The 14,933-nt window shown below is 39.8% G+C and overlaps 1 protein-coding gene across 1 annotated transcript in view; it reads right to left on the bottom strand.

The window, feature by feature from the left end:
- The window catches only part of METTL24 (methyltransferase like 24), a 46,398-nt gene that overhangs the window by 8,780 nt on the left and 22,685 nt on the right, over nt 1-14,933 (bottom strand). Inside the window, exons 2-4 of the mRNA XM_075268162.1 lie at nt 11,907-12,005; nt 11,038-11,177; nt 5,361-5,589 (exon numbers count right to left, since the gene is read on the bottom strand). Coding sequence (XP_075124263.1) covers nt 5,361-5,589; nt 11,038-11,177; nt 11,907-12,005 — 468 coding nt within the window. The remainder of the gene's footprint in view (nt 1-5,360; nt 5,590-11,037; nt 11,178-11,906; nt 12,006-14,933) is intronic.

Here is a 14,933-nt window from a genome sequence, read left to right as displayed (position 1 = left end):
AGCAGCGAACAGCCAGACTTCTCGATAAGTTAACCAGAGCGTGAATTTTTTGTAAGCTCCACTGGTATCACACTCCGTCTTTGCTTCATTCTTTTAATGCTACTATCCCAGATGCTTGCTGGAGATGTCATGCTCGTGGGGCTAACATTTTTTCATCTTTTCTGGCTATACCTTCTTATCTAGCCCTACTGGCAACAGGTCCTAACACTCACTGAGCGGGTGCTAACTCTTCGCCTCCTACCTTTCCCCTGTATGAATCTTCTTAGAGATACTTCTGGAAAAAAAAACCTCCAACTGCTTTTGTATATACTCATTTCCAGCTTGTAGCTAAGCTATTGGAAGCAGAGCCCCACCCCATTTTGTCTCTGAAAGAGTTGTATACTAGAATCCAAGAGCTTCAGACCCTGGAACACTTGCCTGTCCTTTTGAATGATAAGGAGGACCGACGTCAGGCCATATGGGAACTCTGGAACACCTTTCGGGTACTTTGTGAACTCTACATCTCTATAGAGATATCGCTATATCTCTTCGATATTAAAAAAACAGAACAAAAAAAACAAAAAAAACAACTTCTATTCTGCCGCATTCGTTCCCAGATAGCATGTCGTAGTTAGAAATTTTAGTTTGGTAGAGCCTCTGCATATTGAATTCCTTGAAAACAGTCAGTGTCTTTTGGCAAATTAGGCAGACACAGATGTTTTGTATTTCAATGAAAAAATCCTCCAATTTACACTTGTTCTGGAAGTGGCGACCCTCTATCAACTTTTTTTTTTTTTTTTTTTAAGTTAGTCGCCATTTTAAAAATATCACAGAAAGGTCAAATAGTGAACGTGCAGCCACAGGTCTACTGCCATATTCTGGTGAAATATTAAATAGTGTTTTTGTATGCGTGCATTTCATACTGCAGTCAACAGTGCTGGTGGGTCGCATATTACTGATTTTGCCAAAGAGTCTGCGGCCAGATGTAAATTGGCCCCCCAGCTGGGCTTTGGACATGTCTGGTCCAATATTTCCATTTTTGTCTAACATATCAGATCTTTTGTTTCAGTAAAGTGAATCATATCCCTCTAAACTTTCAATGGGACAGAGAATTTAATATGCTATGCACTTACCATTATTAGCATATGGTATTCATTATCTGCATCTTCTGCAGATTTTTGTTTTGGCTCCTAAAACTCAGTTTCTGATAGATAGTTAAATTGCACAATCCTAACTGAAACCAGAACTGTTAATTCTGAAAATTTGCTTTTGAATAATTTTACAATATAATAAAAACACAAACTCCATATACTCCTCTATAAACATCAGTTAAATTTGCAAGTACAATCTAAGGCCTGGGTTATATTATAATAAAAGCAAAAGTGCTCATTTCCAACACAACCATACGATTACAGTAATTAAAAACAGACAGCAAGAATTAAGACCCTTCCAGATTTGTGGATTACTGACACAATCATGTGAAGGGCTAATACAAATTAACGTCTGAAGAATAAACCTTTATGGATTATCAAATATGTTATGTTAACTTCTATCTTTTATATGGTCACTAACTTTTCAGACAACTTCGTATCATTTAACCCCTTCCTGTAGGTGACATTTTTTGATTTTCGTTTTTGACTCCCAGCCTCCCAAACCCGATAACTCTATTTTTCCATTCACAGAGCCACATGAGGCCTTTGTTTGTGGAACAAATTGTTCTTCATAATGGTAGAGGGTGTAGTTTTTAGTTATACCATTTTGGGGAATGTCTATTGCTTTCATCAAATAGACTTTTTTTCCTGCTACGATGTTCACCATATGGGAAAAAATACTTGTATGGGTTTGTAGACCGGGTGTTTTCGGACACAGGGATGCCCAATGCATATGTGTTTCAAAGTAATGAAGTACTTTTATATGTGTTCTAGGGAAAGGGGGGCAATTTGAATTTTTTCTATATATTTTATGGCACTTATTACACCCCCTTAGCGGTCTTGAACCCCAGGGGGTCTAATCATTACTGCAATGCATAAGATATCAGTATAGACAGACAGGCCAAAGGCTCCTGGCTGTCATGCCAACGGGGCACTGGCTGGCTCCATGGTGCTGGCAATCCCTGAAAAAACAGCGGCATCTGTGCGCCACCAGCAAAATGGTGTCTGAGTCAGCTTTTAGGCGCATGGGATGGGAAGGGAAGTTTTGTATCAAGGGGGAGGGAGGGTTAATGTCTGTGATCAGTGCAAGCAATTATCATGGGCATTAGTGCTGGGTCTCTGATGTATAATACAGCAGAGACCCGGCAACTATGATGGTCGATCAGCGGCTACCATAGTTAAATACCCGGCATGCGCTGTACTATTACGGCAGATGTAGGGAAAGGGTTAATACAGCATGTGATTCTGGACCAAAATGTGATGCGTTTACTACAAAATGTTGCTGTTTCTCCCTTCTCAAAAGTTCCTGCCACTAATTTGTTGTTCGGACACTTCTCCACATTGAAATTGCAACACCAAGAATTATGGAAATCAGAGGACTCATAGATATATTAATCTATATGCAAATTATAATTTATTTTTTTTAAAAAAAAAACCTTCATTTAATCAGTATTGTGTTTGAGCAATCTACACAGACTTACATTTGGCATGCTATCAATGAGGTTATTAATGGATCTCTGACGAACGTTATACCTCACTGAAGACATTTGGGCACACAGATCATCAAGATTTCTTGGTTGCAGCTACCTTTGAAATTGCTCACCATTTGTATCCAAGATGTGCTAGATGGGAGACAAGTCCAGATATGCAGGTAATGGTAGTGTGGTTAAGCCACACAGAGAGCTCACAGTAGCATGGGCATGCTGTCTGGCGGTAAAGAAAAGCAGCTCCTGGGACATTTTGGTGAAACGGGTGTACTATAGGTTCCAATTCAACCTAAGCTCTTAGTCTATCTAAAATATAAAAACCAAAGGGGTCTGGCTACCATACATTAGGACATCCACATCATAGTCCCAGTAATAGGACCGGTCTGATGTTTCCTTGTGAAAGCCTCTTCATGGCTTTGTACACATGGTCTCTAGGCCAAGCTACGATTATCACTGCATCTTCCATTGCTGTCTTGCTATGCATATGCTAATTACACTTCTCTGTACACAGGAAGTCTCACTGTGCTCTCCTCTCTGCTATTCTTCCTGTGTATGTACAGCAGAGGCTGCTGTGTTGATGACTCCTCTCCCTGCTCTCATACACATACAGCAAACTGTGATTACAGACACTTCCGGAGTGCATGGAGAAGACTAATTAGGAGATGAATAAAAACGGACTTATTCAAAAACTACTGAGGCAATTTACAAACAAAAGGTAGGTGTGGAATAGCCTTTCTAAAGGCTATGCAAGTATGTGCTTAGCTAAAAATGACTTTTCCCAATGATAAAGCCCCTTTAACCCCTTCCCGCCGATGGCATTTTTTGATTTTCGTTTTTCGTTTTTGACTCCCCTCCTTCTAAACCCCATAACTTTTTTATTTCTCCGCTCCCAGAGTCATATGAGGTCTTAATTTTTGCGGGACAATTTTTTCTTCATGATGCCACCATTAATTATTCTATATAATGTACTGGGAAGCAGGAAAAAAAATTCAGAATGGGGTGGATTTGAAGAAAAAATGCATTTCTGCGACTTTCTTACGGGCTTTGGTTTTACGGCGTTCACTGTGCAGCCAAAATGACATGTCCCCTATATTCTGTGTTTCGGTACGGTTCCAGGGATACCAAATTTATATGGTTTTATTTACATTTTGACCCCTAAAAAAAATTCCAAAACGGTGCTAAAAAAATTTTTTTCTAAAAGTCGCCATATTCCGACGGCCGTAACTTTTTTATACATAGGTGTACGGGGATGCATAGGGCGTCTTTTTTTGCGGGGCCAGGTGTACTTTTTAGTTCTACCATTTTCGGGAAATGTTATTGCTTTGATCACTTTTTATTCAAATTTTTATCAGAATCAAAACAGTGAAAAAACGGCGGTTTGGCACTTTTGACTATTTTTCCTGCTACGGCGTTTACCGAACAGGAAAAATATTTGTATAGATTTGTAGAGCGGGCGATTTCGGACGCGGGGATACCTAACATGTATATGTTTCACAGTTTTTAACTACTTTTATATCTGTTCTAGGGAAAGGGGGGTGATTTGAACTTTTAATACTTTTTATATTTTTTTATATTTTTTTTTACTTTTTTTTTTTAAATTTTTTTTTTGCATTTATTAGACCCCCTAGGGGTGTTGAACCCCAGGGGGTCTGATCACTAATGCAATGCATTACAATGCTAATGCATTGCAAAAAAGCATCATCTCTTTTGCAGGCTGTATACACCAGCCTGCAAAAGAGAGAATTTGCAGACTGGCTGGGAGCCCTTAACAAGGCTCCCGGCTGTCATGGCAACGGGGGGTCGGCCCTGGAGCATGCTCCAGGAGCCGGCGATCCCTGCCAAAATGGCGGCGCCCATGCGCCGCCGGGAAGATGGCGCCTCCGGCGCCTTTGACAGCAGCGCCGGAGGGGTTAATGCCTCCGATCGGTCCGGGGACCGATCGGAGGCATTAGAGCCGGTTGTCTACTGCTTCAAGCAGTAGACACCCGGCGACTATGACGGCCGCCCGGCTCCCGGGCGGTCGCCATAGTTACAGACCCGACACGCGCCGTACTATTACGGCGCATGTCGGGAAGGGGTTAAAAGCAAATCAGTGGCTTGGGTATGTGAGAGAGTGAAGGGTGTGGTCTGGGAAGACAGGTGAGACCCACACCAGGGGGGTCAGCTGACTAATCAGGCCCTAATAACAGTCTGAGTGTGAAGACTAGCAGGGTGGCACCACACTGACAGAGCTGAACTGTCCAGACCGGACCTCCAAAGCAGGTACTGTGCCACCCGTTGTTGTTGCCAAGGTGGGAGACTGGTAGCCAGTCAGAAAAGTTTCCTTAGGTTTAAGTTAGTTTCTCAGCCGAGAAGGAGTTTGTTTTGTTTATCCTGTGGCTTTTCAAAAGCAAAGTATGCGTTACATGTGAATAAAGCCTGAACTCGTGTGCAATCCAGTGTCTGTGTCCCTGTTTTCTGCACTGATACAAGCATCTTCCTGAGCAATTCCCCACAGGTAAAAAAGACCAACTAAATTCATCTGTTTTTTAAGGGCCATTACAAGGATGAACACCTGTTTTGGCAAACTTAAAAAAAACAGACCTAATGACTTCAATGAAGGCAATGTGGCCATCAAAATGGACAAAAATAGGTCAGTTTTCTTGACAGACTTGTAAAGCATAGTTACTTTCCACTTTATACAGTTATGAATAAATACACTACTATGCTAAGTTATGCCTTATACATTTCTATGAAGACTTACCTTCCAATGTCCAAACTCATTCAAAATAGTTTTCAGCTTTTTAGTATTACTATGCAATCTATGTGGAGCTATGGCTGGGTTGGGATCTCTCCAATCAACAGACAGACGATGGTGCCAGAGTCGCTCCGCTTCATGGATGTGAGGCGAAGGGATGCTTGGATCAAACCGATGGACTTCACACCCTCCAGAAGCCATACTGAATTCAAATATGTTATCATCGTCACCTAATCTGAAAATATTTTAAATTGTGTCATTGTTACTAATGGAATACATTTAATATATTGAAATTTAGTGACAGAACTTTCAATAAAATTAGAAAATTAACCGTAACTTTATTTTCTGTTTACAGAGTTGTTTGAGGTCTCATTTTTCGCGGGACAAATTGTTCTTCATAATGGTACCATTTACTATTTTGTACATTGAACTAGAAAGCTAGGAAAAGCAAAAAATATATGGAAATGTCCCTATTCACAAAAGGGCATAGTAAAACCATAAACTTTCAGGAACGTTTTTAAAATCCGATTTTCCGATCATTTTCCATTTGAACCCGATCCCAATGCAAGTCAATGAGATTTTTTTTTAATAATCGAAGACCGGATTTTAAAAACAATCCTATTCACTACACAGCATTTTGGACTCCAGGTTGTGTAGCGATTAAATAAAATCCCACAGCTACTTAGCCCCCCTGGTGTCCACTTGCCTGCACAGATCTGCTGCCGCTCCCCGTTCTCGCTCCTCTATTCTCTTTGACATGCCTTCAGAGCACTGTGCGCGCCCCCACCTCCATAGGCTAGTGTTAGAGATGATGGGAGTCGTGGGGCTTGTTATGGCTTAGGAAAGTGTGGGCGGGGAGACGTGAGTGCATCACTCTCGTTTCCCCTCCAAGAACCCGTCCAAACTCTAATCCACAAGCCCCACCTTCTCCCAGCATCCTTCCTAACAGAAGAGGAGCGAGAAGAACGGGCAGCGGCAGCACTTCTGTACTCGCTCATCTGATACTATAGCTTTTCCCACAATGACTGGTCAGTAGCCAAGCATTGTGGGAAATAACCTCCGACCTCGATCCCGCCAGAAAAGATTGGGATCGGAATTCCGATTGTGAAATTTACTCGATCGCCAATTGGAACCCGATTCTTTCCGATCCCGATCACTCATTCCTATTGTTCATTTAAATAACTAACATTTCATACCTTTAGTCACACTTTCCTAGTCCTGAACCCCCACCCCCCTTACAGGACCATTTAAAGCTTAAAAGTTGCGGAATCCTTATGGATGAATACTGACATGGATGTTAATAATAAAAAGCTGCTGATCTTACTGTGCTTTCAATTATGTATTTTGACTTCACGCTGCACAAAAATAATTATTCTCTGCAAAGTGTTATTAGTTTAACTGCAGAAAAAAACTGGAGCCATGAGATGTATAGAGGATGAGTATTTAATGTACAAACATTATAGCCAAAAAAACAACTTTTTATATATTGCGGATTAGGAAGCAACAGAATTATACAAAGCTCCAATGAGACATGTGTTTCTAATAATCTGAGAAATGTGTAGTGTAAACTGTGACTGGAGTTGCTACGAAGATCAGAGCCAAGTGACAACATCTCGCACTGTGCATTATAACTTCAGATAACCCAAGTCATATACAAAACATTTTCAGTATTTTGTTCTGTTGTCATAGTAACTTTTGTTCCAAATTTCAGAATTTGCTGAAGTGGTTTATCTTTTAAGCACTTTACAATTAGTATACAGAAGAGCCATGATTTCCGAAAGAGATTACTGAAATACATAAGAAAAAAATATGAATCAGTGAAATCTCATTCCCCAATTAAATTCTCTTCTCCCATCTCAAAATATCGATAATGTATGTGTGTTTTAGAAATGTGGAAAAAGTCACATGTACAGGTAAACCATGCACAGTATTATGAGTTCACACAGAGGTTTTTGGTCCTGATTTTGACGGAATCTGCACCAGAATCCGGCTACAAAAAAACGACTGGACTGGATGCCAATGCAGTGCACCAGCATCCAGTCGTGGCATTCCACTCTGGATTAGGCCCAAATGAATGGACCTAGTTGGGAGGAAGTGTCGCGCCACGGACACTGCAACTGATTCAGCTGTGAAATCCGCGGCAAGATAGAGCAGCTCACTTTTTTTTTCGCGCGAGAGAAAAAAAAACGCTAGCGAAAAAGAAGTGAATGGCTCCCACTAAAGTCAATGTGAGGCATTTTTGGAACCGGATTCCGCGCCAAAATCCGGACCAAAAAACTCAGTGTGAACTCAGCATTACAAGGTAACAGAGTTAATAAGTATATACAGTATAATCAGACATTAAATATATAAAATTGTATAATTCTATTTTGTACTTATTGTGTCAGCTTTATTGTGGTATTATAAGGCCAGGAAAAAAACACTGGGGGCATTTATTAAAACTTTCAATCACCTGCCTAGCTGACATGAGACATGCCAGACTTACTAAGAGGCTCTGGCCAAGAAGGAAGGACATCCGCAATGATCGTAAAGAAGCAATCGCTATAATCCATCAATCTCTTATAAAGCCAAACAATGTGAAGCCCATCATTTTACAGGAATGCAAGGTTCACACCTGCATTTGGGGGGTCTGCTTGGGAACCCCCTGAACAGAAACCTAATTTCGCTTACAAAAGTGGTTAACCTCAGAAAACCGTGGACCCCATAGACTATAATCGGGTCTGCTGGGTTTTCTCCTGAAAAGGATGGAAAAACGTGGAGAGAAAAGTCCTGCTTGCAGGACTTTTAAAGTGGACTGGGGAACGGACTCCTCAGGCAGAGATCAGACACAGCTGTAAACCTGGCCTGAGAAACATTATTTGCAAGTGAAAAACATTCAAGATAGTTGACAATCATTCCAGGAGTGGATACCCCATAAAGCTCACCCCATGGTCAGACCATGCAATGCTCAGCAAAATTGCAAAAAAACCAACTCAAATACGGTGGAGGGAACATAAAACAACTATGCATAGACAAAGGATCATGGACCTCAATAAAAAAAAATTAATAAAAAATTGCTGCCATTTGTGGTACTACAAGCTATTGAACTAAGGGAAGTACTTAGTTTTTCACACTACTTTTATTTTGACTGAATTTTTGTAGAATAAATAATGAAACAGTAGATCTGGTGTACTTTCTTTATCTTATATAAAGGGGCAACAAACCTGATCTACGTCCCATACACTCTTTCCCTTCTCTTCTGACATCTTAGGCCAGGTTCGCAAAGCAACATTTTTGCAAAAATTCTGCTTTCCATTAAGAAAAAAAAAAAAAAGGGGCAGATACTACATTTTTCATTAGGTGAAAAAATAAGCTAGCAGAAACAAGAAGTGTCCGGATCGATGCTTGGACGGATTCTGCCTGAACCTCCACTGAAGTGAATGAGAGTGGGAATTTCTACTGCTGATTTTGCATGGTGGCAAAATCTGCCATGTGAACTTACCCTTCGTTTGGTCACTAGGGGCCTCAGCGATTCTTACATAGAGTGATTTGTTGTTTTCAGACAGACTAATTCTGGAAAGGGAGATGTTCTATTGGGGTAATGTTTGTATTTGCTTGCAGATTTTTTTTGTCCATCACTTTCAAGCAGACATTGCGATGTGAATGTAGCCTTAAAGACTCAAGTTTAGTTGAGTTTTCCATTGTGTGTAGCTTGTAACTTGTTAAGAACAGGATAGGCATAAGATCCTTATGTGGCAACAGAGGAATTACTCTGACCATTTATTTGCATTCAAGAATTTAGGTATGAGCAATAGACAGTTAAGGTGAGATCAACCAGCAGAACTCTTATCTATATGGTAAGGTTTATTTACATATCATTTATCTAACACATTCACCATTATCAATTCATTTATTCCTTACCCTGGAGATCTGGCAACATGTGACAGTTGATATTGAAAGCATATTTTAAAAGAGTTGGAATAAAAATATATTTTTGGCCTGACACATCTTTACAAAAAATGCCGCCAAAACTTAACACTGCCAACAGTCAATACTGCCAAACGTCTAGAAGGATAAGATGCAGCCCACGGGGAATTAAAAGGCTTCAGAGCTGCCAACATTAAGGAACGCACTGCATAAACATTCCCTGTGTTGTGTTCCTTGCAGGATTCTTCAGTCCGGCCTTTAGTTCACAGACCTAGTAATACTTCCACACAAATAGCACACTCATTATGAAGCTGGGCATGAACTGTCAAAATTCTTTATCCACATATGCTAGAGAAGAACATTACAAAGATTTTATGGGAACACACATGGCACATCTGAAATTCAATACATCATAAGCCTAATACTTGTAGACTGCCGGCACCCACGGGACAAGACAATCTTCTATTTTTATACGCATAGCTCTCAATGCTCGCTGTGTGTAGAATGAGGTAGCAGCAATGAACGTGACATTGACTCAACAGGAGGTGACAAGATGGAGCTGCTGGAGTTATCTAGACTCATTACAGCTGTAACCAATTCCTCCAGTAAATGGGGCCGCTTTATGACAAAATACTGTAAAATACCTAAAAATAAAATTTGCAAAGATGACCACATATTTCTGCATTAAAGGGAAATTGTCAGGAGAGTCATGCTGCCCCAAAGACAGGCCACATACCAACTTATTCCCACCCTACTTGACTGACAGGTCTCTCTTTATTGGTGTTGAACAAAGGCTTTAATTGAAGTTCCTAAGTCCCAATGCAAAATCTGTGCAATCTATAACACTGGTGACTTTTTATGTTAGAGAGAGTCCTTTGGGGCTCCTGGGCTCGGTAGTTACTGCTATGTCTACAACCCCATAGCTACATACATGCTTGTCAATCAAGATAAGCTGGATAGGAAGTCAGCCACTGGACACTTCTCCCTGTTCTATATTAAACCATCTTTTCTCTCAAAGGCATTGCTACAGCATTCAGAAAGCAGTTGTTTGTAACAAAAGAGAGTGATTCCATTCGGTCCATACTTCAATCACGAATCTCCTGACAGGATCCCTTGAAAGAACATTTCTTAATAGTCGAAAACAGACAGACATAGGACTTCAAAGAAAGATCACAACCTGTTTCTGTTATTTTGGATACCAATGATCTCCTTCACGTTATCACCTTACCATTCTCGAAAGGCAATAAAAATAGTAAAAAATTAGGAGTTGCGCATGGAATCATCCCTTCACAGTATTTATTTTGTACTGTGATTTACAGGATGTTGTAACGTGAAAACAGAAGAATAAAGCTGGCTGAGGTCAGTTTTCAACCAAATTCACAGTATCGGAGTGAGAATTTACTATAGCTCTTCCCGCGTCAAAATCAGCCCAGTGTGAACTAGGCTGAATGGACCCTAAGGGTCCATTCACACGGAGGAAAACTGAGGAATTTTGGTGTGGGCCTGCGATCGCAGTAGAGGGGAATCTGTGCTATATCACAGAGAGTACGAGTAGCAGCAGGGGAGCCAGATGAATGAGAGTTTCAGCCACTGCAGCTGCCCTTCGGAACAGGTAATGAACATGTAGATTAGTAATAAAACAGTCAGTGCAGACAATGTACTAGTAAACTTCCCCAGCTAACCTCTATTTTATTTATTTATTTATTTTAAACTGTAGCAAAAAATAAAACTGCAGAAAACAGTTAGACATTTGGCAAACTAAGTGTACATTCCTTACCCCAAGGAGTAGACACGACATTGCTTACTTCTGATCTGGTGTGCCAAACTAAATTTATTATCCAAGCAGACAGTCCAGGGCTTCACAGAGTCTACATAATGATCTGTCAATCCATTGGTCACCAAATGAGGACAAGCGATCTATTGAGCAAGAATATCACATCTTTTATTTATCATATAGATATAAATATATCATTCCAAAGAAGTCAATCATGTAAATCGGAGAGGCTAAACATTTCTAATTTTATAGTATTTCTTTACAGACTGTATTATGTAGAATAACTGTCATATTTAATATTGGTATAAATGCTACCATACATATTCCGGTTTTAAAAGGAGTCTGTCCAGTCCAAAACACTTCCCAAACCAATAATAGTGCTACATAGGGGGTATTTGGCAGCAGAAACATACCTTTGTGACAACAAACTATTGTATGCCTGAAGAGAACCACAATGCAGCACAAAATAAAATAGTCAATCGTGAGTATTTGGAACTGTTTGTAGGTAAATCTGACAAGTCAGGAATCACCCACAAAACACTTGCAGACTGATTTGAATGTCCATAAAAAGCTAATTATCTCTTTTAGTCACAAAGGTGTATTTCCTCCTAAAGGCCCCGTACATGGTACGATTATTTGTTTTGGAAGAATTTTTGACACTGTTTAAATGGGGAGCATATTTAAAATATTACTTTGCTCAACATTTTATTTTAGTTATAAATTCCTCTTCCATCATGCAAAAGGATGACCCGTATGTCGGAGTGCAAAGAGAAGGACTGCCATTCAAAACTGGAGCTTATCTTCAAGGACTGATCAATAGACCTTAGAGGTAAATATAGAATGTTTTTATCCACCCTGTAAAATATATTTACCTGAGATTTTGTTATATAATGTAGGAATCTCCTTGCTTCATCTTCAAGTGAATGGGAAGGATCAGCCCAGGGCTGCAGGTCAATATACCAACGTGCAGGCTGAAAAAAAATGTGAAATGTTAATCACCAATCAATATGGACAGTACAATCCTAGAGTATCGTGCTCCGCATCAGAATAGTCTTATAACTCCACTTACTGCAAATTATTTTGTTCAAAAAATAATATAAAAACATCCAGCACGCCCAAAATTCATGAATAATAAAATGTAACTTTTACTTCATATTGTATTAAAAAAATCTTACAGCATGGATCCGGAAAAGATAAAATCAAGCAGCCTACACGTTTCGAGACCTGTATTGCGGTCTCTTAGTCATAGCATGAAAGACACAGATTTGGAACCATATTTAAACACTTCAACAAACCCCTCCCAACATTCATGGAGTTAACCCAATTAATTACAATCAAAGTTGAGGAGTGGGATTTAAAGTATCCCTATTCGCGGAAGATGCTTTGCTAACCCTTACTAAACCTCACACTACCCTACCTAGCTTTCTACAAGTCCTCCAGGAGTATGGTCAACGTTCGGGCTATAAAATGAATTCTTTGAAGACTTAAGTCCTCCTGCTTAACCTTCCCTGGTACTCTATACAGTTACCCCCTAGGGTACTTGAACTCTGGAGGCTCTGACAGCCCATACAATATACTACAATAAGACTGTATTCTAGTCCCATTGCCAGAGGTCATAAATATATGATTGATAGGGTGCAGACTCCCGACTGATCATCTGAGGATAGGTCGTAAAAGAACATAATTCCGGACAGAGCCTTTAAGCAGCTACAGCTATGAATAGAAACGAAATGGAAAGAATAAAGAAATGCAAGACTTTACAGAATGAAGCCAAAATTTACTAATGACAAATGGTGCCAGAAAATGAAAAGTTGTCCGCAGTTTTTTTTTTTTTTTTTTTATCCTTTAATATTTGCTGAAAATTATAATCCATCACAGAACGTCTTGTTTGGTTAAGGGGTGGTCCTCTCAAACAGGTGAAGTTTTGGAGAGGTTTCTCTTTATGTGAAAAATGGGGCACACAACAGGAAAATAAAGCAGGACAATGTGATTACACAGAAATAACAAAACCACTAGAAGCAGATGTGTGAATAAGCCCTAAGGCTAAGACTATGCAATCACTCATAGTTTACGGCACTTGATCAGTGAATTCCGGTGCTTCACTCAGTCCCATTGCCACAATAAAATCTATGACTTAGCCATGTAGTCTACCCTGGGACAGGATAGTTCATTCTAAAGAGCTCACTGAATTCCAGCATGCTACTTTAGTAGGATACCAAAAGTACAAGTCAGTTTGTGAAATTTCTTGACTCTTAGATAAGCTACAATATACTCTAAAGGGTTATTATTTAAAAGTGGAAGCATATATAGAAACCACAACAACTACGCCACAATGTGACTGACCACATAAAGTTACATATAGTTGCAGAGATCCAAATTCTCCCATCATAAACCATTTCACTGCCATGAGTTTTTTTTCCTCCTCTGGCTGCCACGGCAATTTTCACAGTTTTGAGATGGACAAAATTAATCTAAATTGCAACATTAAAAAAGGTTAAAATTTACCTTCCCCCCATACCTATATATTTTCTGAAAGCATACACTTGCAGCATTGTCAAAATGCCACTTAATACTGTATACGAACAAGCACCTTCATGCAATTTTAATTTAAAGTATATTAAAAAAAATGCAAATAAATGTATATTAGTTGCTAAAAGTGGAAACCAAACAAAAAGTTGTATGCACCAAACCTCCTAAGGGTAAGTTCACACGGGGTTTGAAATGAATGGGAGCTGCTCAGGAGTTTTTCCGGGAGCCCGGAAAAAAGAAGCAGGATGGTCATTCTTCAGGTTTAGTTGCCTCGCGATTCGGCCTGAAGACATTCCTTCCTCCGGACTAGGCCCATTCATTGGGCCTAATCCAGAGCAGAGTGCACGGCTGGATACCGATGCAGTGCACCGGCTTTCAGTCGCGACTACCGGCTTTTGGACCGGAACCTGAGGCGGCCTCCAGCTTTGGCTCAAAAAAATGCAGCAAAGTCTACAACAAAAAAAGCTGCGTTTCCACAACGTGGGGCCATAGCCTTAGAGTCCCATATCTCAGGATACGTTAGGGCTATGAAGATGATCGTGGATCCTCATGAAAGCCCTTACAGATTCAGATCAATTTGCTGTTAAAAACACTGTCAGGAATTTAGATCCACATCGGGTTGAGATCTGAATGCCGAATATAGTTTTCACCAGTGAATCGCTCTGGTCCTGTAAAGGCTACAAGAGTCTCATCTTTAAAATTCAACCATACAGGTCTAATTGAAGCAGAAAGTCAGCAGAGGAAACCTCTGTGGACTTTCTGTGAAAAGTGCTGCAAGAAAAACTGTGATCCATTGCCACCATGGTTTTTCCCGCAGTACTTTTTTTTTGCTACGGCTTGCTATATGGGGCTTTATCATTAAAGGCAAAGTTGGGAAGGATTGTGGAAGAACTTGACTGACATGCAGAGAACCCTAACCTCAACTATCATTAAAGATAAATTAGAATGGCGATTATGACCTAAATCAAAATCAATTAATTGAACATCTTACCTTGATTTAGATAATGAACTATTATTTTAGAACACTCTTTTTAAATGCCACATTCCTTATTTATATGCCACTGAAATTTAGTTTCAGTTAGTCACATGTCAGTAATCCTTGAAGGATCCTTTAGCCAATGGCATTGTGACACAAGAATGGAAGGGTACTAAATAACCGACATAATCAATATAAGCAGGTTCACAACCATTAACCCTTTCATGCCTCTTAATTTTTGTTTTGCACTTCTGTTTTTCCTACTCCCCAGTCCAAGATCCATCATATTTTCATTTTTCAGAGTCACATGATGGCTTATTGTTTGTGGGACAAATTGTACTTTGTAATGGCACCATTAAATATCCTATACAATGCACCAAGAAGCTGAAATTTT

This window comes from Leptodactylus fuscus, chromosome 3, assembly GCF_031893055.1.
Source record: "Leptodactylus fuscus isolate aLepFus1 chromosome 3, aLepFus1.hap2, whole genome shotgun sequence".
Lineage (NCBI taxonomy): Eukaryota > Metazoa > Chordata > Amphibia > Anura > Leptodactylidae > Leptodactylus > Leptodactylus fuscus.
Note: the sequence above shows the minus strand (reverse complement) of the source record. Positions and strands in the feature narration are given on the sequence as shown.